This window comes from Lutzomyia longipalpis, chromosome 3 (genome assembly GCF_024334085.1).
Source record: "Lutzomyia longipalpis isolate SR_M1_2022 chromosome 3, ASM2433408v1".
NCBI classification, from domain to species: Eukaryota; Metazoa; Arthropoda; class Insecta; order Diptera; family Psychodidae; genus Lutzomyia; species Lutzomyia longipalpis.
In genome coordinates this window covers 27,926,920-27,952,965 of record NC_074709.1, presented here as the reverse complement: position 1 = coordinate 27,952,965, position 26,046 = coordinate 27,926,920, and the positions used below count along the sequence as shown (strand labels likewise).

General features: G+C 34.5%; 2 protein-coding genes across 16 annotated transcripts in view; one reads left to right on the top strand and one right to left on the bottom strand.

Annotated features, from left to right (window-relative positions):
- LOC129793612 (potassium voltage-gated channel subfamily KQT member 1) overlaps positions 1-26,046 on the top strand; it is a 151,115-nt gene that overhangs the window by 7,490 nt on the left and 117,579 nt on the right. For all 11 annotated transcript variants that reach the window (XM_055833750.1, XM_055833756.1, XM_055833749.1 and 8 more), the window contains exon 2: positions 23,592-23,636. The gene's annotated coding sequence lies outside the window, so the exon portion shown is untranslated. The remainder of the gene's footprint in view (positions 1-23,591; positions 23,637-26,046) is intronic.
- LOC129793622 (folate transporter 1-like) lies at positions 14,454-25,915 on the bottom strand. 5 transcript variants are annotated; one of them, XM_055833779.1, is made up of 8 exons: positions 25,509-25,915; positions 24,445-24,776; positions 23,378-23,465; positions 23,075-23,288; positions 20,179-20,442; positions 19,890-20,101; positions 18,495-18,784; positions 14,454-14,777 (listed from the first exon to the last, which is right to left on the bottom strand). In XM_055833779.1, the coding sequence occupies exons 2-8, from the start codon at positions 24,651-24,653 to the stop codon at positions 14,519-14,521; spliced, it is 1,536 nt and encodes a 511-aa protein (XP_055689754.1). In that variant the 5' UTR covers positions 24,654-24,776; positions 25,509-25,915; the 3' UTR covers positions 14,454-14,518. The 5 variants fall into 5 exon arrangements, with proteins under 5 accessions (XP_055689754.1, XP_055689753.1, XP_055689755.1 ...); XM_055833778.1 differs by having other exon boundaries at positions 24,445-24,753; XM_055833780.1 differs by having other exon boundaries at positions 25,513-25,894.

The following is a 26,046-nucleotide window of genomic DNA, read 5'->3' as shown; positions in this document are numbered from 1 at the left end:
CCCGCACTATAAATTCTTTCCAAAATATATCTATTTTCACCCTCTTCACAGTTCAGAGGAATTTAACCAGATTTAGAGCACCGAAAAAAAAATTCCGCAGAGCAGATTGAAAAAAAAAAGCTCCAAAGCTCGAGAGATTTGAGCTTTTATCTCTGCGTGAATATATGGGGTGTGTGTGCAAAGGGAATCAGCGTGTAAAAGGAGTTAAAGAGATTGTAGTCGATTTAGTGATGTGGGAAATAATATAAATTTCAGATTTAAACGATGTGCACAGTGCGGTGGGGTGAATGAAATGGAGGAAATGGGGGGGAAATTGCGTTGAATACTGCAGACTTTTGCGGGGTGTGAGAAATAAAATTGTGGGAATATCCGGTAGAGAATTGAATTTGACTGAGGTAAATCCAACCCTAGAGAGGCCACAATGTTGCCTAGAGCAGCACTCCCGTATCACTTATTGCCCTGCTATTTGCCTTTTTGTGTAAATGTGCCCCATTTGCCTCTTGGGAGGCGTCCCCGCCTCCGAAAAAAGCATAGCTGGGGGTTTTTTGGGGCTATTTTTTATAGGCTTCCTATTATGGAAATATGGCTACACAGTGCGGAGTATCAGTGTGATGAATTTTATATACTTCCGCCCACCCTGTGCCCCACTTTCCGCAAAATGCTAACGCACAGGGAATGCGTGGGATGAATACGAAAGTAAAATCGAGAGCATAAATGCCGCATGAATCTCGATCTATGGCGGATGGGGTTGTGTCCGATGAAATAATTAGGAAAATCAAGATGATAATTAAGGGCTAAACAATCCGGAAAACCCGTATAAATAGGCACTTTCCGCTCTTATCCCCAGCAGCACAGCTCTCTTTAAATAAATATATGTTACGTAGAAGATATATTCTTACATTCTGGGAAAGATGATAGTTGGGAACGCGTATTATATACATAAAACCGACCGAGATATTATCATGACCTAATTGAAGTATCTTCTGTTAGCATCCTCTTCATTCACGCGCGCATTTCAAGCCCACAGCTTCCTCCCCCAAAGACAATAGCATGGAGGAGCCAATTGACACACTAATCTATGCGAATATCTAGAGTAGAAAATCTTCAATAAATTTTCTAACAGTTCCATAAAGTTTTATTATGTGCAAAAGACTGAATTTTAAGCACTACGTCACAAGGATTTGGATAGGTTGTCATGTCATGAAAACATAGAGATGAATAGTTTCGCTTTTATGCTACGAAATATTTTCCTGACATTTCATATTTCAAAAGTTAGTTGAGATTTCTTGAGCATGTCCAAATTTCCTCTTATAAAATATTTAGAGAAAAATAAATAATATTCTTCCAAGTATTCAGGGGTGGTATTGTCTGAGTTTCCATTCCAGGTTGGATTAGAATTTTAACTTTTTTCGAACTCAATTTTTCAGAGAACGAAAATTATTAAAGCTCTTAAAAATAGATTAAAACTTTCTCAATATTCGTCTAAATATCTACAATTTTTTTATAAATTTTACCTAACTCACAGCTTACTCAAAAAATGCTTTTGAAAGTTCTGTAATAACTCTTCTAGAAAATATTGTAATTGATAAGAATTCAAAACAAGACAACCGTTTTGTTGGACTTTGTTTCCATTTATCCATACTCAATCTTTAACCATAAAAATAACAAAGAAAAAAAAAACATAAACAACATTTTATATCCCATCAATTTTATGTTTTAATGCTTTGTGAGAAAATAAAACGTTTTGCCGAACAAAATTAATCACCCACACCGGAGTTAAATGTTTTTCTGTGCAAGAACTAACTCTCGGAGGTGTTTTAAAAAGCTTCGGTAGTTGATTAGATCTTCATCTACGAGTGAGAATTAAGTGCAACGTGACTGCTTAAAAAGCTCACAAGCAACACTTGAATTATTTTTAACTCGTTGTTTTCACTTCAGCCACAAAAGCTGCATAAAAGATTTGCTCTACTCTGTGAATAAGAAAAAGCTCTTGACATTGCTCTACCTGTCATGTACATTGGTTTTAAGTTCACTTAATAGCTTCAAAGAGAAAGTTGCAGCTTCTTTGTCTAACTTAAAAGTTTTCCAATTGAAAGCCCGCAGTTTTATAGGTAGGTGGGGGTGGAATAAACAAACATTCTGTGATCCTCTCAGTGGGTGGGAGGTGTACTCATCACGTGGTTTGCCCAATTGCACGTGCATTGAATAAAATAAATATTCATCGTGCACATCTTGAAATGGCAAACCACTCGGCGTATGGGGGTGGTGGGCTCCCCCGTGTGTATGTGTGTGGTCAAAATATCGACCATACATCCCCCATGAATGTTTAACATGAAGATGAAGTGCTTCTGAAAGACTATGTGTGGGTGATTTTGATGTTTACGACGTCTGTTGGTGGCAGCCAACTCATGTGGGGCCCATGTGAACCATGAAAAGGGAATAAAATCCTTCTGTGAGAGCTGCTATGCACAATACTTTAAACATTATCCATGAAAACGTGCGTCATTTTTTACGCAAATCGGTTAATAAAAAATACAACTGACTTGTTAAAATCAGACGATATGTATTCGAGTTAAGCTTTTTGGTATTAAAATTAAGACTAAAATATAGGGGTGGATTCTGATGAAATTCTTTTCTTTTCTTTTCTTACAATTTGTTAGTTATAAGATTTTTGGTATTCTGGAAAAAAATCTTATAAAATTTTGACATTTTTTTAGAATTTCTTTAATTGGTGTTTTTTTTTAAAAGAAAATTACTTTTACAGTGCTTTTTAAAGATCTTTCTGTCTATTTATTTATTTATTTATCTTCATAAAACGACATTTTGTCACCATCTTTCAAATTCTTACAAAAACTTTTAAGTTGTTAGAAAAGAAAAGAAAATATTTCTATCAGAATCGGTCCCATAGATAACAAATTAATTCTTATTTAATGTAATGTTAAAGATAAAAATTTTACTCAATTTAAATCAAAGAACTTTCTCCAAAAGTAACGAAGGACTTAATAAGAAAATATTGTGTCCTGAGGTTTATTCTTGGAAAAATTCCTTCGAAGAATCCTTTAACCTTCTTCCCCAAAAGTCTTGGGAGATTATTTAAATCCATGCATAAACAAAAGTTTTGCCCAAATCACTTGAGAATGTAAATTATTTCTGGTATTAAAATTCTTTGTGAAAACTTTCTTCGCATAGTGTTTGTTGAGCCATCTGCCTAAAGAGGTTTCTTAACTTTTATTAAGGACATACCAAAGGAATCACCGCATGTTATGGCGTGCTGGATGTTTCGCCAGGAGCTATATTCATCAATTTGCATATTATATTGGTTCTACATGCTAAATTAAACTCTCTCTCGGCGAGCTTTTCTTGAGAAAAATTTCACCCACTTGACATTTATTTGTCTCTCTCTCCGTTAAAAATTAGAATTTTTCTAAAAGTTTGTGAGGAAATGGCAAAACCAAAACAGATTGTTTTTATAAAAGGTCATAAGCCTGAGGAATGATTTTTCTTGTCATACTGCCAAGACGCGAGGCAAGGAAGAAGGGAACTTTAAGTGAATTGAAAAGTCAAGGAGGGTAGACATCAGGCACAGTTATAAATGTATGTATCATGTCTCATGAAGTTCTAAAATGCTAAAATATACTACAACACACCACTACGTCAAGAAGTAAACCAAAAAAGGGTTGGTTTAAGTAGAATTTCTGCCTCTGGGAAGCTTTTTTCCCCTTGTTGTCTTGGAGGAATGAATGAGGGGGTTGAAGGTTTGAAAAGAAAAGCATCTAGTCCCCATTTTCCACTCTAGCAACTTATTTCATTAAGGCCATATACTCTGGGGGAGGGAGGGGGGTGGTCGCTGAGGGAAAAGTGGTGGAAAACCATTTGAGCTTTGGCAATGATGGCCAACAACAATGACGAGTTCAACTAATCTAATTTCATATTCAAGGCAGTTATGGGAATGAGGGGTGGTCATAATCACTTCTTTTTTCTCTCTCTATTTGCATCCCCTTTTGCCCTAACCGTCTGTTTGCCATTGTCCTTCATTATCATGTTCTTTCTGAGGGTGAGCTTCTGAGGGTCTCTCCGCCACGTGGGGAGAGACTTTTGGGCTCGGACCGTGTACTATTGTCATCCCCGTATCATTAATAAAATGCTAAAAAGGAATAAACTGTGTGGAGTGTGCGGTATGTAGTTATATGGTTTCATTTTGAGAAAATCTTTTCAACTTGATTTTCTTCTTCTTTCCATTTTCTCTCCTTTTCCCATTCAAAACTCTCTCTACCACTTACTTGCCCCAACTCTTCTCCAATTCTCACGCTGTATTTCCCACGTCCATCTTATACGTTCCCTTTTCCCTCCTCCTCTACTCGTGAATTTTCTAGAGAAATTTAAATTGTGTGTTTTTGGGGTGGAGGTGGGTGTGGAAAGAAATATCACCTCGCCATTTGTAAAATGCAAAAAGGAATGAGGCGAGCAATGCTTTGTAATGAATATTTATTGTATTAAAACTAAAAAGGGAATTTGTTGTGGATTTTCATCCTTCCGGCATGAAGAAAATTCATCCTCATCTTCCATTTATAATTCACACCAACACCATGCTACACTATAGTCCTGTATTTTTGTGGCAGAAGAATCCCAAATGGTAATGGGGCGCACCTAATAAATTGCCAGCGTGAATAATTTTCCAAAGGAAAATTGAACGATTGCACTGCTGAGTACTTTTGAATATTTCATCTCAATTTAATTCAAACACCGTAAAAATTTAATAGGGGAAACTGGGGTGATGTGTGAAAGTTTGAGAAAGTTAAAAAGCTCTGAAGAAAGAAATCTTTTTTGGTAGAAATTGAAAATTTATTTAAAGATTTTTGCAAAATAAATTATTAGACTCTAGCTAAGTTTGCTTACTGTACCCCATTCTCCCCTCTAAAGAAAGCATATTGTGATCATTTAAATCCCTGCCTGCATGCCTCTTGTCAACACATTTCATTTGCAACCGCCTTTGTGTATTTATTCAATCGCAAAAGTTTGAATTTGCTCAATGACGAATGGAATTATAATTATATACTTTATTAAATTCCAATTGAAAAGGTAATGGAGGCAAGAAAAAAGTTCTAAAGCGACGAGATTAATTCAATTTGGAAAAAAAGGGAGACAAATTGACACGACACTGTGAATTTCCAATGATAATATTATTCAAAGGGGAGGCTGAAGAATTTTCCTTAAAAGGGAAATTTTCTCACATTGAAAATCATCGGAAAATCAATGTTGGAGGATTCTTCACATTTTACACAATTTATTTCCATCATCGCTCTTTGAGGGGTTTGCTGGTAGAACAGAAAGCTTTAACAATGAGATATTCAATATGGTTCAACAGAGCTTAAGAGCTAACAAAATAGTAGCTTTTTTTTTAAGCTACAGGATGTCCTGAAAAATGCTTTGATTTTTTTGTGAATTATTTATTAAAACTGAGCAAGAGAAGTGATGAGATATTAGAAATATGTTTGGGAAATTCACTTAAGAAAATTTGAAGACAGATTTTCCTTCATCCTGTCAGTTTTTTTTTCACATAAAAAGATTCCTTTCTTTAACATAAGCAAGTGAGAACTTTTCACAGCTTCACTTACGAGACATCCTGTCATTTATTATATTGACAAAGATGCCAGCGGTGCTTTTCCAAGCCACATTCATGGAAAATTGGATAAAGAAGTGCACTTTCGCTTCAAATAACACTACAAAATCACCCGAGAAAAAAAACTTTATGCACACTATATTTTTTCGTTATGATGTGGATTTTGTAGAATGTAAAGTATCAGCAAGAAAAAAAGCTCTTCTGCAAATTTATGTGCATCAAGAAGAGCAGTTTGAAGGAATTTTGCGAATAAATCCGTGTTCTATTTAATTACAACGACAGGAGGGAAACGATGGGAGCTTAAATCAATACGACAATGAATCTTGGTATGAAATAGTTTTGTCTATGGGAGCAATTAAATTTTACAAGAACATTGTCAATACGATTGGAAATCATTGGGGAATTGAGGAGAAATATCCGCAACATTAGCATGAGAGAGATCTCATGCGATGTACTCCGTGCAAACATATCTCTCGTATTTCGATTGGCATTGAGTGCCAATTGACACTGAACAAAGTTTAAATTAGCTCCAGAGTACGTATGGAGAGGATTGAGAAGATCAATAGAAGAAAATACGAGTTTGCAGAACTTTAATTTAAAAAGAAAAACGAAAAATAAAGAAAAAAAGGATTTTCTCCGAGGTATTCTTTCTAGTTTAAATTCAAAAACTTTCCCATAATCTCTGACAAACTGAAGTTCTTATTTTTCTTCAACAAACATATTTGTTTTAGAAAAGTTCTCTTTTAAATCAGTTTAATTTTATTATTCATTCAGTAAATTTTATTTTTCAATTTTCTCATTGATTTAACAAAAAATTAACTTTCAGTGTCAATTAATTTACTCAAAAATAGAGCAATTTGATGGCAATTAAATTGAATTTATTTTAATCGGAAGACAATAGCTTTTTAAAACATTTTCAGCTTAATATTAAATCAATTGCTAATGGATCAATTATATGACAATATTTGATTTATTGAATTATTACTTAATTGAGCACTTAATAAACTTTTTGATGAGAATAATGGATAAGTTCTGAGTGAAAAGAACACGAAAACGTCATATTAAAATAAGGAAAATATTAAAGACTACTACCAGAATGTTTAATTCTCGAATTAAAAATAAAAGCACCGCCGTTTTATGCTTTCCAGCGACGCTTTAGTAGATTTTAGCCAATTTTTTTGGTTATTTTTAAAACGTTTTATTTTCACTTTAATCATTTTTCTATACCCAGAAAAAAATAATATTAATTAAAATAAAAATCAAGCAAATAGAAAAATGATCGAGTTATAAAAATTTAGGGCTTGATGAAAATCTTCTTCTCTTAAAATAGGAAAAACAAATCAAAAAAGGTCACCATGTATTTTAAATTGAATTCTACACCTTCAATTGCCAAAAAAAAATTAAATATTTTGGGAATTCAACCCACAAAATGCGAGGTCGTCTGCCTTTTGCTTATTTACATGTCCTTTTGTCGACCTTGCCCTACAAAAGTTCGCAATGTTGCCGCTGAATTTGTACCAACACGCAAATATTAAAGTCACATCCACTTCATGTTAAAAAAAAAAGCATTTTAATGCTACATTCGTTTTGAAAGTATGATTAAATTTTCCGAGAGCACCACCCCTACCCAGCAAAAAAAAGCTTTCCCATTTTGTGTTTTGTGTGGAGATGTGATTGGGCTGGAATGAATTTTTCACGACATTTTTCACATTTTTAGAGGAGTGGGGGTTGAGGTGGAGCAAAAAAAAATTCTCAACAAACAATACATATTAGATGACAGATAGGTGGTTTACTTTTTCTCTCTCATATAAGATTTTCTGTGCTTCTGTTTCCTTTTTCATGAATTATTAATATTGGAATTATACATGATGGCTGGGGCTGCGGGGGAGGGGCCCCATAGCAAATATGTGCGTGGAATAATGGGGTTTCGAATAAGTGGGATGGAATTTTTACATAAATAGCTCATATTGTTCTTTTCTGGAAAACTCTGTACGATACAGTAATGTGGAGAAAAATGTTATGCAAAGTAAAGAGAGAAAAGCTCCATAAAAGAAATGAATGCAATGGGGGAGAAAGAAAGAAAAATACTCACAGAGATCACTAACCTATCAATCATCGGTAAAGCTCAGAAGGGAAATCACTTTTTATGCTATTTATCAAGAAAATTGCAAATCTAATGGGATGTACCGTATTCCCCCATATTGCTTTGCATAAAGCTCTCTGCAGGAGAACTTTCAGAAAAACTTTTTAATACATAAAGGGCGTTGATTGTTTATTTTTTTTCTCTTTAGAGAAGAAAATATTTATTTAATTTTACATAAGTGATGAATTTTTCACACACTCTGTTAGAGAAAAATCTTGGATGGGAAATCATCCCCCACCAAGCTTTGCAGTTGCTTTACAGAGCTTAATGCACATTTCACCGCAGATAATACAAGAAAGAAAACTTACAAAGTTTTCTCTTCGCATCTCGAGGCAAGACATTTTGAAAAATTAATATTTATTATGTTGCATTTTATAGTTTTGTTTGTGGTGCAAAGTTTCATCAATTTTCTACATTGTTCTCCGCCTCTCGCTATGTATTATTTTGTAATCAGCAGAGATGAATCCCCTTGAGCGGCAATTAAAAATTTTCATCCGCAAATAGACGTGAATATGTGGATCATACAGAGAGACAATTTTGATTAATGGGCGAACTTTTTATTCTCATACAAACATAAAAAAAGCTCGCTCCGTGAAAAGCACGTAAAAAGGGTGAAGAATAAATATAAAAATATCATTACAATTGATCTTCTCGTTTAGGCGGCAATTTGCCATACAACGTGACTGCATTGAAAAGTAATTTCCTCCCTAGGATTCCTTTCTTTCTTTCTTCTTGAAGAAAAATTGCTATGTATGTACATAATTCCCCCGTGGGCACGCGTCCCGTTTTTCCCACAGAATTGTCGTCATATAGTTGTATATATTATATTTTTTTGGGTTATTTGCTCACGTCGTTTTGTCCGCGCTTCTGTGTTATATTCCATTTAATGGATTTTATGTTACATCATAAATATTTCATGGACCATCCCCGCGTGAAGCACGTCAATCCCATAATTTTTCGATAAAAGGGAAGCATTCACGAGTGAAAGCTTCTGCCTTTCGCTGTCACGATTCCCAATAATGCATTGTTATTTAAAGTGATTCCTTTCACAAATACATACATTCCTCAAATGCCATTGCTGAAATTCCTCCTCCTACCTTTTTTTCTCTTCTCGTGAAGCTCAGGAATTTATGGCATATTTGAGGATTTTTCGAGGAATTCTCCGGAAGTGAAAAAAAAATTGAAAATATGATTCATGTGGAGAAAATATTTTAGGCAAATTTTTTAGACACATTATTTACAATTTAATCGAATTTGAGAGCTTGTGGGAATAAATAAGTCCTTCATTTCAGATTAACTTTGATCATTTTCTTTTTTTTTTGTTTTTATTGTTAAAACTCAAAAGAAAATACGATAAGAAAGTCAAGAAAAAAACTTAAAAAATATAAAGAAAAATCCAAGACCTATCGTAAATCTTAATCTGTTAATGGCACTAACATGCAAAGCATACAAAATCTTCGTCTTTTTCCTTGAAATTGAATATTTGATGTAAAGCACCTCGGCTTGAACTTCTAGCAAAATTCTCAACCCTTCTTTGGGTTAAAGTGCAATTTAGTTTATGAGAGTACGCAGTGGCGTAGCCAGAGAGAGTTTTTGGGAGTATAAAAACTTTAGAAAAGAAATGTCATAAGCTGCTAATTCAGCTAATAAATATGGAGAATAAACGTTAAACTACCGAAAATCAAGGTTGAACGTTAAAAAAATATATCAAACGCTAAAAAAGAAATGTCAAACGTTGGAAAAGAAGAAACTTTAGAGAAGAACCGTTAACCTGTTCTAGAAACTTATGAAAAAAAAATATTTGAATTTGGCGCGCACTCTTATAAATTTTCGCAAAGTTTCCGTATTTTACGCGATAAATTACACGAGCAAGCACGTTTTCATCCGTACACTTTGCCTTCTAAATCCGGTCTGTCATTTTTGCCGCCAAATGGTTCCTTTTTCCCCACATTCTTTATTTTCCCCACTGGAATTCACCACTTTGATTGCGCGCCAAATTCAAATATCATTTTACTTCATAAGTTTCTCGAAGAAACTTATTTTGAAAAGAATAATCAATTGTTAGAATTATGGGAAAATTTTCAACAAAACTTTCCTTAATGTATTTCTAGCTACGCCCCTGGCAAGGATGCAAGTCAGGGGTTATTAGTATATAATGTATGTTAGTTTATTTAGTGACTTGAGTCCATCGTTGTGCGGATGATGCTTTTCTTGCACCCTTCACGGCCATCCTACCGCCCCCACCCGACTAATGGTTTGTTTGCTGAAAAGCTTCGTATAAGAAGAATGACAAATTGTTAAACGAAAAATCGAAAATGCTTCAAGATGAAAATCTTAAGTGGATGAACTTGAGAAAAAGTATGAGCATCATTCAATCTCTTTCGCCCACTGTGCTTCAACTATGTCATTCCGTCAATTCTCATCTTCCACCCGTGAAGGGGATGAACTTTTAGGTCAACTTTCTACGCTCATTTCCGCCACTATAATCTAAAATTTCTTTAGAGAGAAAGAAAAAAAAATAAAGAGGAATCTTGAGGAAGTTTCACTGTGAAAAGAAAAAAAAATTCTAAGACGAAGAAAGGAAAGTTGGTTTGGCCATTATTTCCAGACCAGAGTTTATTGATGTCCAATTTGGGGGTATTATTGGGAAGCACGCTGTAATCAAATGTACTCTCTTCTGGGTACAGGGAGGGGGTGGATCATAAAAAGTGGTGATGGGCAGGGGGTGGGAGAGACATGAAATAATGTAAGATATTACTCCATTTAGCACACATCTCCGTGGCGCCGAAAATTATCATGTAAATAATATTTTGTCTTTCTCTGCAAAATCCACATTGGCGAGGAAATAAAATTATGGTGAAAACTTTGATATCCCCCCCTTCCACCCATGTTATGTACATTGTGAATGTCTCGTGGCTATGTGGAGGAGCTTTTGTGTGCTTTCTTTTCACTACGAATTTGCACTGTGCTGCTTCATCGGCATCATCCACATCCGGGCATACACATACGAGTGTTTGTACCACCAATGTTGGTAAATTGAATGAGCACAGAATGGAAGGTAGTGGTGGAGGGTTTTTCCCCATCCTCCCCTAAGGACTGTGTGTATATACCAAATAATTCCGGTCAATGGTTTTGGGAGCAACTATTGAGCTTCCCTTGTCGTAAGTCTCACACGAATGTGGGGGAAAGGAAGAAAACTCAAGGGCAGCAAAAAGCCACAAGATTGAGGCTTGAGCGATGAAAAACTATTCCGAAGAGAAGATGAAGGAAAAAATGGGGAAAAATATCATGGTAAAGGGGATTAGTAAATCCTGGCCGAAGCTTCAAGTGCCAAAATGAATTTTTGGCATAATGAGGGAGAAAATGATTAATTGTTTGTGCCAGCTCTAAGCATTCATCATGCATATCTTCTCCTTTTAGTTCCTTATGTTTCCCATCCAGCAATCATCCTAAAGCCCTCCTTGCCCACTTCTAGCAATCATCTTAAACCCCCCCCCCCTTCCTCCCCAGAAAAGCTCAAAAACAATGCGAATAAATTGTGATGACCTACATTATGGGGGAAGAGGGGTTTGTTTATGTATCCAACCCACATGTGTGAGGTCCTTTTGATCATCATCAACATCAGTTAAATGTAGAACAAACAACAAGGACAAGTGTGACCATCAGCAGTTGTACAACAACACTAAACTACTAATAAAATGCTGGTGTATTTTGCAAATAAATCCCATGAATTCTACATTCTGGAATTGACAACAAAATTGGCAATAAAATCAATTGAAATTCAATTTCAAGTGTAAAAGTTGGAAAATCAGGGGAATTCGCGTATAAATAAAATTCATTACGGACTAAAATGTTTTAAGAGGGTTGAGAAAAAAGCCAGGACAGAGCAGCGTAATGGCATATGGAATGTTTGGGCGTATTTTAATTAATTTCCATTTAAATAGTTTGAAAAGAACATTTACAAGCTTTTTGTGTAAATTTCTTTAAACAAAAATCGAAAAATAAAGAATTCCTCGACAAAAAAATCTATCGAATCAGAGGGAAAGAACTTAAAAGAATGCCAAAGCACGAGACTATAATCAATTACATTTTAAGATTGGATAAGGAACCCTCCTTGCTGGTCCTCCTATCACCCCAATCTCAACTCTCTGGTGATTTTCTCAGTCTTTCCCTTTGAGGGGAGGCAAAACGGACGATCCCACCCCCTCATCACATTGTTAAGGCATTTCAATGGATGAGTGACGTGTGATGCGATATAAATTGACTATAATGAATTGATCTGTCGAGATTGATGGACTGATTTACTCGGAAGTCATCACTTCAGGGACCCAACTAGAAGATTCCCAGGTGTGCGTTGGGAAAATGTTCGAATTAAGCATTAATAGAAGGTCACAGAGGGAGGATTATTTTGTACAATATGTATTTACTTAATCTCTTATGCAATGCGAATTAAAAAAAATTATTTTGTTAAATGCAAATAAATCTGCTGACGGTTATGTTGTGTTGACCTAAATACCCTTTGAACCACAAGTTGAACCACATATGTGGTTAGAGTTTGACTCTATACTATGCACCCTTCGTCCGATATTAATTTATTGGAATTTGAGATGAGCTTTTGAGCTTTCTCTCTATTGGATGATGGTGGAATCCTGACTTCTTTGTATACATGCGGTATTTTGTTCCCACCTCTTGCTGCGGAGGTGAAACTCCTTTGAAATTCATGCAAAACCCATGCAAAAGTTCCCGCATGTGAGGGGTGGGAGAGAAAGGTAATTTGAGAGGACTCAGATGTCAATGATGGTGATGATAGCAAACCCTGTGGCTGATGTATTCGCATGAGATGCTTGCAAAAGTTCAAATTTCAACTAAATTTATTTTACATTAATCCCTCTCCTCATGCATTGAAAATCACCCCATTCCCCCGCCCCCTCCCCAAAGAAAAAGTTAATTAACACAAAAGAAAAATCCCCACAGAATCGTATAATATTCTAAATTGCAAATAAAATTCCCAACTTGCAGCTGCTTCATTCTATAAACGAGATTGGTGGAAAGGAAAAAAATCCGCAAGAAAATGCATTGAGCGTCAGAACGAGGAGACAAGAAAAGTTTTATCACTTTATTCAATTTTAATTGATTAAAGAGGAACTTTCCAGCACAGACAATGAGTGAGTTATCTTATCAGGATGGGGCGGAGGAGATTTAAGTGGCATCAAAATCTCATAAGCCGCAATTGAGATTCATTTTAAAATCTCATGAGGATTTAGTGGTATTACATTCGTATCAGACGAGAAATTTCCATTTTATTGAATGTCTTAATCTCTTTTTTTTTGCAAAGAGAGCAAAGAAGTTGGAGAAGATTTTGCTAATTTTTATAAAATAGAATTTTGAGCTTTTTATCATTTTATTTTGTTCATTAAATTTCTTCTATAAGTTTCTTTTAAAAGAAAACATAAAAGCTCAATTTCTTTATTTTCAAAGCTACAAATATAATCAATTTAACGAATTAATAATTAAGAAGGAATTGAAGAAAAATTAGAATCATTAATTAATTTATTAAAAGGAATTTAATAAAGAAAAAATAAATAATTAGGACTGAATAATTTCTTTTCGTTCAATCAGCATTGAAAAGAAGATTTAATTTTAGAATTAAATATTACTTTCTCATAATTTATTTAATACTATTTAGCTCACTAAATTGAACGTTTAACTAATAATTCATTTTTTTAAATTAAAAATTTTCATTTCCTTACTTTAATTTAATGAAAATATTAAAAAAAAAAACAGGAATTTTTTAAACAAAAAAATTCATTAGATCATATTTTATTAATTCTGCAAAGGCCTAAAAGTCACTGCTTGGTTTTGACTCTAACGTAAAATTATATACATTCACCGCAAAAGCTCTAAACCTCTCTCTCTCTCTCTCTCTCTCTCTCACATCACAAATATGTTAAATTTCATCAACTCGTGTCGATTTACCTCTTAAATGGCTTTTATTTATATTTTGTCCGCAATGTCAGGAATTTGCAAACATTCTCTTGGAAAATTATGTAATGTATATAGGCCACTTTAAAGCACAGAGAAAGCTTTCAGACTTTCACGTACTACATATTTTCATTAATTAAGTAAGCATAAAATTTTGAACACCCCTTTTCTACATCATCTTTACTTATTTACCACTCACCCACGCACCACCCCCCGAAAACGTCGGCGTGTGCTTAAGTAAATAATTGCAGAGAGAGCCTGAAAATCGTAGATTAAAGGCAATATGGGATTGAAATATAAGCCAGAGCTAAAGCACAATAAATAATTTATAAACGGCTCATTTAACCTCATCGTCAAATGACTCAAATTTATGAGCAAATGCCAGAGAGACTTCAAAAGATTATTATGTATGAATCCATTAGGTAGCGAATGCTACAAATATCACGCATGAAATCATGATAATACGTGAAAAAATACAAGAAAAAAAGAGAAAATGATGAAAGAGCTGGAAAATAGCTCAATGAATTTAATGCTTATTGTACCTCAAAGAATTCTTTCATTCCCCTAATTTATCATTAGAAAACTTCCATTTGTAAAATTATATACTTTCCATCTCTGTTAGAGGGTGAGAGCTTGAAAGCTACACGGATGGACACCTTTCCTTCCTTTGCTTGTGTTAAATATTTAAACAACCAACGTGTTGGAATATAAATTTCTTCTTGTACAACTTTATTTTAATTTCTTACCGTTGGAAGCACAGACTGGGATGGTGTTCAGTTGGAAGCTAATTGAAATGTCCCCCCACGGCATTTCCTATTTACAATCTTCACTACTCCTGTTGCTCCAAAAATAGCTGCCAAGCACACAAAGTACCACCCGAAGACTTGGAATTGTCCTCGTGGATCCAATGCAAAGCCCACATCGGATATTACAATGATTGTCATAATTGTTTGAAAAAGAAGCGCAAACATCGTGTTAATGCCGAAAATTAGTGCAAAACTGTCCTCCACGAGGTACTTTGCCACAGTTGCGCTGAAAATAAAAGAACACAGTAGATTAGAGAAAAAAAACGTTTTAGACGTTAGAAAATTCTTGTTTAAAGATTTTTTTTTATATTACAAAAGCCAGTAGTTCACTAGAAAATTATATTTTTACACGACGTTGCAACAAATAAAGAAAATTCTGTCGAAAAATTTTCCTGGATTATTTTTTTTTCTATTAAACAAATTATCCCTTAATTTATAAAACTATGAAGAAATACTAAAATTTTTGATTTATTAACAATTAATGGTTCTCTCAAGAAATCTTCTGGAAAAATTTCCAAAAAAAATAAAGAAAATCCCGGAAAACTAATGTGAAACGATAAGAAGAATTCCACGAAGCATGGAAAATTAAACAAATATTGCTCTTCTTCCCATTTGTTCATGTTAACCATTCTTTTTTTTTCAAGCCCAGAATTTGCCATGAATTTGCATTGTACGCAAAGTTAATACAAAAAGACACACACACAAAACATTATTAAAGCGACAAGGCGAGAATGTGAGGAAAAGCGTGGAAAAAGGAAAAATATTGTTGTTTATTGTAGGAATAAAATGAAGAGACTATGATAAAAATGTGCCAGTAGGTGCAATTTTTCTTCCCACCCACTGTGGAAACATTCCTTTTTTCTCCCCTATTCGATGAAGACGTTATATACATATTCATTGTGATTCTTCTTGATTTTTCTCCACACAGGGTTACGCTATGTTGAATGTTCAAAAGTTTTATGATTTTCTTTCTCTTCGTTTTCTTTTCAAATTTTCTTGCTTTTGCCCATATTCTTTTCTTATTCCTTTGCATGTTGGGAAAAGGTGCATTGTCGTACATATTTTTTTTTATAAAAGATGAATTTTCTCTGTGCATAAAATTGCATTCATGGTTCATTTGAACTGAAACAGAGGTGGGAAATACTGATGGAAATAAAACAGAAAAAGCTATTGATTTATTTTATTAAATTAGAAAATATTTTAATTTTTGGAAGATAGATTTTCTTATTAATTTTTATGTTTATCTTTATTTTAAAAAAGTTTTTCCCTAATTTTTTTAAACAAATGTAGAGATTTTTCATCAAATTTTTAGTATACCTACTAACGATGGGTAATAAATGAGGTTAGTAAACCAATAAAAACGCGGGAATTTATCTTGTTCGCTTTCGTGGTACGTTCGGCCTCTGTTCGTGTTCTGTTCGGCTTCTTTTCGGTCTTTTTTGAATAATCTGAATAATCAACGACAACAATGAAGGCTTGAAATTATAGCAAAACTACCAAAACTTTCACATCAGCATTGAATAAACTCACCCCCAGCATCCCCCAGCTGACTCTTAATTTTTTCTTGACAATACGAGGCACGTGCTGTATATGAAATGAGCCATAAGTAAATAAAGAAATTTGTCGTCACTTTAGCAGGACACCATAGTGAAAGAAGACACCCGTTTGGAAGACGGGGCAAGAAAGCACGGCACGTGAAAGAAATATTTGAAATATCTAAATGTTTTTTTTCCTCATCTTCTGGGGTGCTGGTCAATGAGACAAAAATTGTGTCTCTCCTCACATTATGTGTGTCACGAGCACGCTGAGAATATACAATAAGTCGAGGGTTGGGTACTGGATGTGACAAAAAAATATGCTGATCCGAGAAAAGGTCCCTCTTTGGGGCTATTTGTAGCACGAGAAAAAAAATGGAGAGCATCGCTCTTGCTTTTGATTGTCTCAATCGTTGTGGAGTGTTTTTGTTATGTTGGAATCTTTTGAATTTAAATTTTCTGAAGAATGATTTAAATAATTTGAGGAGGTACTTCAACTGACAAGATAGTCGAGACACATACCAATTTTTCCTCGATTTAGTTTATTTTGTTTATATAAACTTTAAGCGAATGTATGAAAGCTTTAAGAATGACGAAATACCACAAAAATCTGGAGAAATATATAAAATTAATTAAAGTAAGAAAACAATTTCCCTTTTAAACGTGTTATTTTGAACATGTTTAGGAATCTTAGACACAACTTTCAACAAAATTTGTGTCCGGGCTATCACATAATTTTTCTACTAAATAAAACGCCCGATAATGTAAATAAACATTAAGCTTTTAAATTATCTTGCCGGTTATATTTTAAGTATTTTCAGAAATAGCATATAATCTCTATAAATAATGTAAAGCAAGAGAGACACAGAGAAGAGAGAAAAGTTCTTCTCAAAGACTGAAAAATGTATATATTCCTAATTCCTTACGATGTTGCTCATTTATTTACCCATTTATTACATTGAAGCGCTGATAGAGGAATATCATCTTGAGATTTGGGAAAGCAGATAAATGGGCACGTATATACCGAAAATGAAAGAAGCAACAAAATAAACTCATCTTTCACGGCACTTTACTTCCAACTCGCGGCATTCGACTGACTTTATCATCTTTATGTGAATTTTATATCCTTCCGTGAAAAGCGGGAAATTTTCATTTAATTGCAATCGAATTCTCTTCAGCAAAATGCGGGAGTATCACTTTGGAAATTAAACTTTCAAGTACCACCCACAATTTATCTTGTGAATTTAAGTATATTGCTCTAATTTGCGTTGAAATTTTATATTTTTTTCAACATTTTTGTCATTTTATGATGATTTTTCAAGATTAATTAAAATTTCCTTTCTTATTTGATTATTGCACGTTAATTTAATCATCATCAGCATTCTCAAAGCTTCATTAATCACCAATTTTAATTAATTTGCGTTAATTTTGATTAAATAAAATTTGACAGCAGTATTTTGACACATCCTTAACATTTAATGTTTTGAAATTCTTTGTCAAAATTTTCAAAATTAAACTGTTATTGAAAATCTATATAATAAAGAAAGGATTTCGTGTCTGTACAGCTATACAAATCTACACCGTTTGACCGATCGTGATGAAATTTGGTACAGAGACTCCTTATATCAGGCGCTTTCGAATGGCCGTATTCATTTTCCCCCCAAAGCCCCCCTTCAGGTAGCCCCCATATAAAAGTCATGCATTTTTTGCAAATTTTTTAATTTCGCGCCCGATATGTTGTATGAAAATGATTTCTCCTCTTTGCAATTTTTTTTTTTTGGGATCGATAAGTGGCCTTAATCTGCCTTTAAACCATCATAATTTATCTTCTCTCTGAAATTTGCGCGAAGCGCAACAAATCCCGCGAAGCGGGGCGAGGTAAATTGGAGCGAAGCGACAATTTACCTCGTCTCAATATAAATTACACAACATACCCAGAAAATGTATTACAAATGTTGTTTATTTACTATGCTTCAAATCACACAGTATTTGACACAGGATATTGAGAAATAGTTAATTGGAGCATAAGAAAATCAAAATTGCAGTGATGTAAATAAAATTATAAATTGCAATTAGCACAATATTTCGGATGACTAAACAACATGTGAAATTCACAAGTTCAATTTTGGAATAAATTATTAAAATTATATGTTGATTTCCTATGTTTACAGCCTATTATAAAAGTCACTCGATATATTCGATATTTTGCTCCGATATTCTATACGAAATAGCGTTGAATTTGAGGGAAATAATGATTAATTACCATTAGTTTTGTTGCAATGAAAGTTTGTTTTGATAATTAACTGACGACCATTTTGATGGACAGACAATTGAATCGTTAATTAACGTTTAGGTTGTTTGTTTGCTTTAATAAATAAAGTGTAAATTAGAAAAGTAAGAAAACTCACCTGGCAATGGTGATCATGAAGTGATAGAGAGTCCCAAAGAGGATGTAGGTGACATAGGCCACCATTACGTATTGCGTGAAGGCAGCTCCAAGAATGAGAGCGCCCTCTACGAGTGAGCATATGGTAAGAATCCACAGATCCCATTTTTCAATCAAACGAGCATTCAGGGAGCCCGCTAAGAGGGCACTTAGTGCCCCTAGGAGCGTCAAAATGGCTTCCACAGCTCCATTCCAGAATGTTTCCCTCCCATAATCGATCTGCTGCCATAGTGGCTGAATGTACGTCTGCACCTGGAATTATATGTGGAAAATCGCAAAATGTACTCAATTAACCATGAACTACACGCACAAAATTATTCCCCCACCCTCAAGCTCCATTTCGCCTACAGGTTTTCTTTATTACGGCTTCCGTGGTAAAGTCTATGTTCTCTCTCTCGAGAGAGGGTTGCTCCGGGAATTGGCTCGTTGGTCTTTAACATCAATTTTATGTGTAGTTTGTGGCGTCCAAAGCCCACCAAGAGCAATAAATGTCGCACAAAATGGGGGCTGAATGCGGCGGTAATACAATAGTTAGGGGTTGGGTGCCATTAAATTGCATGTGAGGGAATTATACGTATATAAGAAAATAAATACGCCACTTTCACCTCTTCATTCGCCTTCTGTCAAGCACATTGTATGGATGGATTTACAAATTTTCTCTCCATAACTTTGATGCTTGGTGGTAATGATGAATTCATGCAGAGCTTTTTAATTGCCACGAGATTTTAATGAGGCCACCCCGAATATGGGGGGATATCCAATGCGAGGAATCTCAGCTCATGAAGCTGCCATTTTCATCGTTGACGTCAGTAAAATGACCCTTAAGGAGGTCTCGTAAAATTTTGAAGGTATTGACCATACAGATTGTGGGTATATTGTGTTATGTTTTATAGCCGATTATCCTTTCATGGAATATCTGCATCGTCGTATTGTGAAAAGGATGATTTGGTCCTTTAGGAGAATCAAGGATTTCGTTATGCTTTTAACTGACTCAATAAAATATTTAATGCTTTATAAAGTTTGCTTAATCCTGATTTAAATGTGCGAACTTTTGCGGCAGTTTTTCATTAAATATTTTTTTCTTTCAATTTTTGTTTTAAGTATTTTATTTTAAAAAGTAATTCAAAAAATCTCTAAAAATTCAAACATCTTCTGCGGTGTTTATGATGTCCCTATAATAGATTTTTGTAAGTTATCTATCTTTGAAAGTTAAGGAAAATTCCTAAAGAAAATTTAAGACTAGGCCCATAGATAAATTTTGAATTTTTCCGTTAATCTTTCTTTGAGAAAACCGCTAAAATCTTTGAGAAAAAAGTCTTCAAATGAATTTTATGAAGAATTTCTGATTTTAACAAACCTGGAGGAATCCACACATGGCCAGTGCCCACCACAAGCTCCACTGGAAGACAGTTCGATTGCTGTAGCCGGCAATAAAGTGCTGCCACAGGAGGAGAGTCGCACGCTGGCATGAGAAGCGAATTTTCTCCTCCTTAATGGATGATGAATCAGCATTTGGGATGTCTGTGATGGCTCTGCCATTTGTCGGAGTATTCCCGTCCCCATCAGTCTCTGGGAAATGGGTGGGATATTAAGTTTGTGAGATGGGGGGTACATGATCCTTAAAGGAATTTAAATGTCCTTTTTACTTGATTTCACTGCATCAGCAGCATCTGATTCCTCAAAACGCCTCCTAACAACCATATTTGACTCTTTCTCATCGTCAAGATCTGCTGCGTGATTTGTGTATGAATGGAGGTCCGTCTGTGGTGGATCCTCAGGCTTTTCCTCTGCAGCAGGTGCACTCGGAACTACCTCCACACTCTCAATGGGGGGAGCTTTCCTCGCGTAAAAATAGAGACTTATGCCCACCGATGGGAGAACAATTGATATGCCCAAAGACACAACTTGACCTGCAAAGAGATTCATCTCAATTAGCAAGCGCACGGGGGGTGTGATGGAGCACAATAGGGTCCACTTTTCACCCCTCAACGCAGAATCTATTATATATGGAATTTTCCTGGCGCCTCTGCGCGATAAATGAGAGTCAAATTTGCTCTCAGCCAGGGCGATGAAAGGTCACAAAGTTATAAAATCAATTAATGTCTAATTAATTTGTCAGTCGAATTGTGCGAAATTGAAGTTAAAATTTTCATGTTCTCTTCAATGAGGAGTGTGCTTTCACACCCTGTTAAATTTTACGATAATCACTTTTAATAAATATTTTTCATCGTGGGTGGAGGAGGGCAAAAGCATAAAAAGGATATACTTGGTGCGGCTTAATTGTCTATAAATACACGCTGAAGCATTCATTACAAAGTTCATCACTGACTGAAAAAGAATATTTTATAGCTCGTCCGCGTGTGAAGTGTGTACACAGTCCATAATATTCAATGGTTTGGCTTTTCATAAGCAACGGAGGGGGTGCAATGAAAAATCAATTTTCATTTGTGAGGAGAGGTTGAAAGATTGTTTATGGGGCAGGTGTATTCGCGTATGTAGTTTCTTGTTGCACAGAGAGAGCTTTTAATGCTGATGATTCTCAATAAATTGAATGTGATGAACTGAAAAAAATTCGATTAAATTTAATGCACATGAAGCACATAAATGATGTCAAGCAGAGCTCACAAGCTTCGCTTATGAAATTTAATGAAATTCACTTCTATTGAAGCTTTTGAAAGCATCATTGCTAACAAAGCTCCGGGTGAGCTTTGATTGATTCCTGATTGATTTGAAAATTATATTTATTGCTCTTCTTCTCGAATAGCATCCACATAGTTTTCCAATTGAATTCTAATTGTAGATTAATCTAGATTTCTGAATCATATGTTTGCATCAATTTATGTGTAAAAGATTTAAAGAAGGGCAAAGATTTTATTTATTTTATAACTCTCATGAATGGCATTTGTAAAGTTTCCTCTTTCACAGAAATTCATAATATTTTTGGGGAAAAATATGTATCATTATGGATGTATACATATGTCAAAATGAAGGGGTGAATATTTCAGGTTATATTTGGTCTATTTTGACAAAGCTTTTAAACGTAATATAGAAGTAATTTGAGATTATTTTTCATATATTCTAAATATTTGCGAAAAGTAAAAATAATCAGCGATTTTCTTCTATTTTTCCCCGAAAACTGACTATAAATTAAATATTTGAATTTTTGACAATTAATGTTCATTAATGACGTTTATCTTAATTTTTGACGTTTCTTTTGAGGCGATTGACGTTCCTCTTCTAATGTTTGATAAGTATTTAAACGGTTGACGATTATTTGAACAGTTTATGATTATTCTAATGTTCCTTATTCTAACGTTTGTTTGCTCCGGTTGACGTTTATTTTCTAACGTTTGAAGTTTCTTATTTAACATTTGACATTTCTTCCCTAAATATTAAAGTATTTTTTTTGCTTAACAGTGATATTCTGGGTTGTTTAATCGCAGATTTTCATCGAATTTTTAACATAATTTTCCGAATGAAAATTTATTTTTATTCAACAATTTTCTTAGTCAGTTAGACACCCCTCGGTTAAAAATTCCACCTCAATGTTACAAAATGCAGCTTTTCATATACAAAATGCATATTTCAGAATCAAAAACATTCAGAGTTTCTCTCTTCTACAAAATTTTCTTGAGTCTTTTTTCCTGAATATCTGTTTATTTATTCAACACTGTAATTTATGTTTTCTCCGTATTATAAACAAATTGAAACAAGTTTTCTCTAAATAGCAATTCAGTGATTAAGGAGTTTCTGTTTTAATTCCCAAAGCATGACATGGAAATATATAAGGAAAATATTCTAATGTTGGGCTATGCTTAGCTATGCTTCAATTGGTAAACATTTAAATGTGATTTTGGGATGAATTTTAATGGAGAATTTATGCAATACAAATTATGTGAAAATTCCTAAATCTTCTCAACAATAGAAGATGAAAATCCCCAGAATAAATTGACATCCTTGCATGGAAAATATTAGGTATGTGTGGTAGTGACTACAAGAAAAGGAGGGAAATCAGGAAGTTTATTTACGCGTGTAGGATAGAGCTTTAGTATTGGAAAATATTTGCCAAATCTTCTTTATGTGCCATATGAAGTATTTACTTCTCACACCCTGGAATAGGAGTCGAACGTGTCTCTACATACGCCATGTGAAAGGATTTTCACAGACTATACGACAACATATGATTTACTCTTCCTTTTTTTCTGCCCTCCACCGCCTCACACGTAGTACGTCTCACACGCGGGGGTGGATAAAAGATTTTCCCCAGAAGGGGTGCAAATACATTTTCAGCTCGATGGCTTTAATAAAACTTATCATGACATATTCTCACAGAGATAAAATGTGAATCCTTAAAATGTTACGGAGAGAAAGGAGGAGAAATTGTTCATTCTACGTGATTATGAATTTATGGATGGGATGCGCTGTATAAGCTACTCTCCCACTCACAGCCATGCCATGTGGTTGACTTAACCCCCAGGCAACCTTGCCAGACAGAAAGAGAGAGATAATAAGAAGCTTCCACCCGTCAGCAATTATACTCACTTCCGAAGGAAATATAGTTGAGATCCCGGAAATCCATAAGTTCAAAGGAAACCAACAGTTGAGCCGTTGTGCCGGCCAGGAAGCGTCCCGTGAGGATTGCTGACCGTGTGTGCCCTGTAACCTGTTGATAGCGATGCCGGTCGACTTTGGCATAGATGTAGGTGTAATAGGCCACTTCGGCGGCCATAAAGAATCCATAAAAGAACTGTGTCACCTATTTTTTGTTTGAATTTTAAATGATTAATAATGAGTCATCGTTAAAAGTCGTTAGGAATTTATAAACAGAAAACAGAAAACACTCACATAGAGCCACTGAAGTGTGTAGGTCCACAGAAGAATAGCCCAAAGGCAGATGCCGGAAATTGCTGACAGAACGATAATTGGTTTATATCTGCAAATAAATGATAAATTGTAGGGGAAGTTGACCTTAATATGACCATTTTAGCAATAATTTTCTAGTTTTAGTGAAAGCTCAATAATTTTACTATTAATTTCTCTAATCTATTTTTTCTTGCAGATTTTGCATTGCTGGAGTGAAAGCAGAAATGTTTCTCGATAGAGGGTGAGTTTAAATAATTTTTGAATTTTATTAAATACCTACAAATGGCTATATTGGATGACTTTGACAGTGAGCTTAATATTGCGTCTAAAGCTGTCAATTCTATGCTCAAAAATATATAAAATGCAAAGCTTTCAAGTAAAATTTTAATTACTCTTTTAAAAGTAATTTGTTCATCAAAGCTCCACCTGATTGTGACGTAGGGAAATCGGGATTACCAATGAGAATGCTTTGTCGGAACTGATCAGCCAATCATTGAGTTTTTAAGAATAAGTTAAATTGAGCTTTAAGAATTCAAATTAACAGTGGAGGCGCCGGGTCATACAACACCCCCCTTCCCCAAGAATCTTCTTAAGAACTTCTCCTCGTTGAAAATAATTTAAATGACTTTATCTTAACTTTAATTAGCAAAGAATAGATAGAGAATAGACGGAAGATAGAGTATGTAGAATGAATAGAGTCATAAAAAATTGAATTAAACTTTGAAGAGCAAATTAGGAAATTGACGAAATCACACTGATAAGATACCAAAAGATGATGATAATAAGATAGAAAAACTTCATCTTGCCTTCAATAGTTCGCTGAATTATTCTTCCGGAAATAATTTGATAGCCAATGACATAAAAAATAAGATTAACACGTACAAAACTTTCTCGCGAAACTTTCTTCAAGTGCCGATAGTTTGTTCTCACTTATAAACTTCTGGATCGATTTTGAACTCAATAAATTTCAAATAGACAACTGCTTGTGACAAGCAATTCAATTTTTATATTATGTTATGAAGGAAAATGGCATGTGCAGACATCCTTACCTCAGCATATCCGTGACAAGGAAGACCAGCACGAGTAAGCCCAAATAGAAGTACGTTCCCATGGGATAAATTTCACGGTTTATCACTTCTGCCGAAATATTCCTCCATGGTCCGGACATAAATTCAAACACAAATGGCTCAGATGGTCGATACTCGCGGAAGAAGCCAAATGTGCACAGCATAAGAGATACTTTTAACCACTGATCCATCCTGTCAGCTTAACCCTTTCTTGTCCTTTCCACCAATACCAAGCACTCACAAGCAGAAGGAGTCGTCAATTCGGGCTCCAACGCCGCAATGGGAATTTATCTAAATTACAATAAATGTAATACCTGAAGCACACCACGGGATTACTATTGGCGTTTAGTATGTAATCTTGTGGATTAGATAGCGATTTTCAAGGTGCTACTTGACAAAAAAAGTGTCTGGTAACAATGTTGCACGCGAGATACAGACCAATGCGAAAAATATTGAAACAAAATTCGTTAAAAATCTTTTTCTTTCAATGAATAATATAAAAATGATTTAATTTTTTTTAAATGATTTTTAACCTAGAAAAAATTATTTTAGGAAGACTGTTTAGAACGACTTTGAAAAATTATGAAATTTCGCTTTAAATTGAAAAAAAATACATGCTTAAATTATGAATGAAATATTTCGTAATATATTTATCTCGTTCGTTATTTTTAGGAAATTTTTAGCAACTGTGTAATTTTTGAGTTTCCCTCTTTATTATTTTTAACGTCTTCATTTATCTAAAAATTTATTATTGTTACTAATACTAATTATTTTTCTTCAATGAATTTAAAATTCTCTAAATAGAGAGAAAAGTTCTTAGAAAACATGTTCAAGAATTTTCCCCCAGGGTCTGTTGTTTGACTATCTAAAATATCTTTCATTGGTTCTTTTCCGTTAAGGTGTTGGGGGTGGCGCGTTTTCTTATCATTTCGTATTGTGTTCTCAAAATATCATATCGCTATGCCAATCTTAAAATTTAATATTCATCAGATTAATCACACAAATGAAGGTTTTTCTGCTATAAATAATTTTTCTTTTTTTTTTACCAACTTCTTAGTCAGCTTTCATTGGGGAATGCCCAAAGCTCTCCAAAATGCAGAATTTTCCAAGAAGCTCCCGAAGGGTATTTTCGTGATTTCCTCCTCAATTATGCAATCGGAATTAAATACCTATAACTTCACTTTGAGGGTGTATTTATATTGACACACTCGAGTGCCCACTTTGGGAGAATTATTAACCCCTTTAGAGCATTCAAGTGATGCGAACTTCCTCCACTTTGGTGAGAGAAGCTTGCAATGAAATATTTGCAAGCTCTCTACAACTGAAATACGTCTCTATTGCAAATATAATAAAATGTTCTCAAGACGCTTTTCCGCAAAATTCTATCTTATACGAGAATTGTGCTTCCTCCTCAATGGGATTTGCGCGCTTCAACGAACACTGCCAAGTGACTAAATGCGTGGCCACCTCGTGCCTCAGCTCGACGTCTTGAGCATTTCAAAATACGCCGACAGACTCATATAATTTGTAAGAATGTCGCGAATATACTGCTGTATGTACATTATTCTACTCAACTGATAAAGC

Coding starts and splice junctions, on each gene's coding strand:
- LOC129793622 (XM_055833779.1), bottom strand. CDS start 24,653: ATGGATCAGTGGTTAAAAGTATCTCTTATGCTGTGCACATTTGGCTTC. Junction 23,289..23,377: donor ACACACTTCAGTGGCTCTAT/GTGAGTGTTTTC, acceptor AACAAAAAATAG/GTGACACAGTTCTTTTATGG. Junction 14,778..18,494: donor TTCATGATCACCATTGCCAG/GTGAGTTTTCTT, acceptor TTTTATTTTCAG/CGCAACTGTGGCAAAGTACC.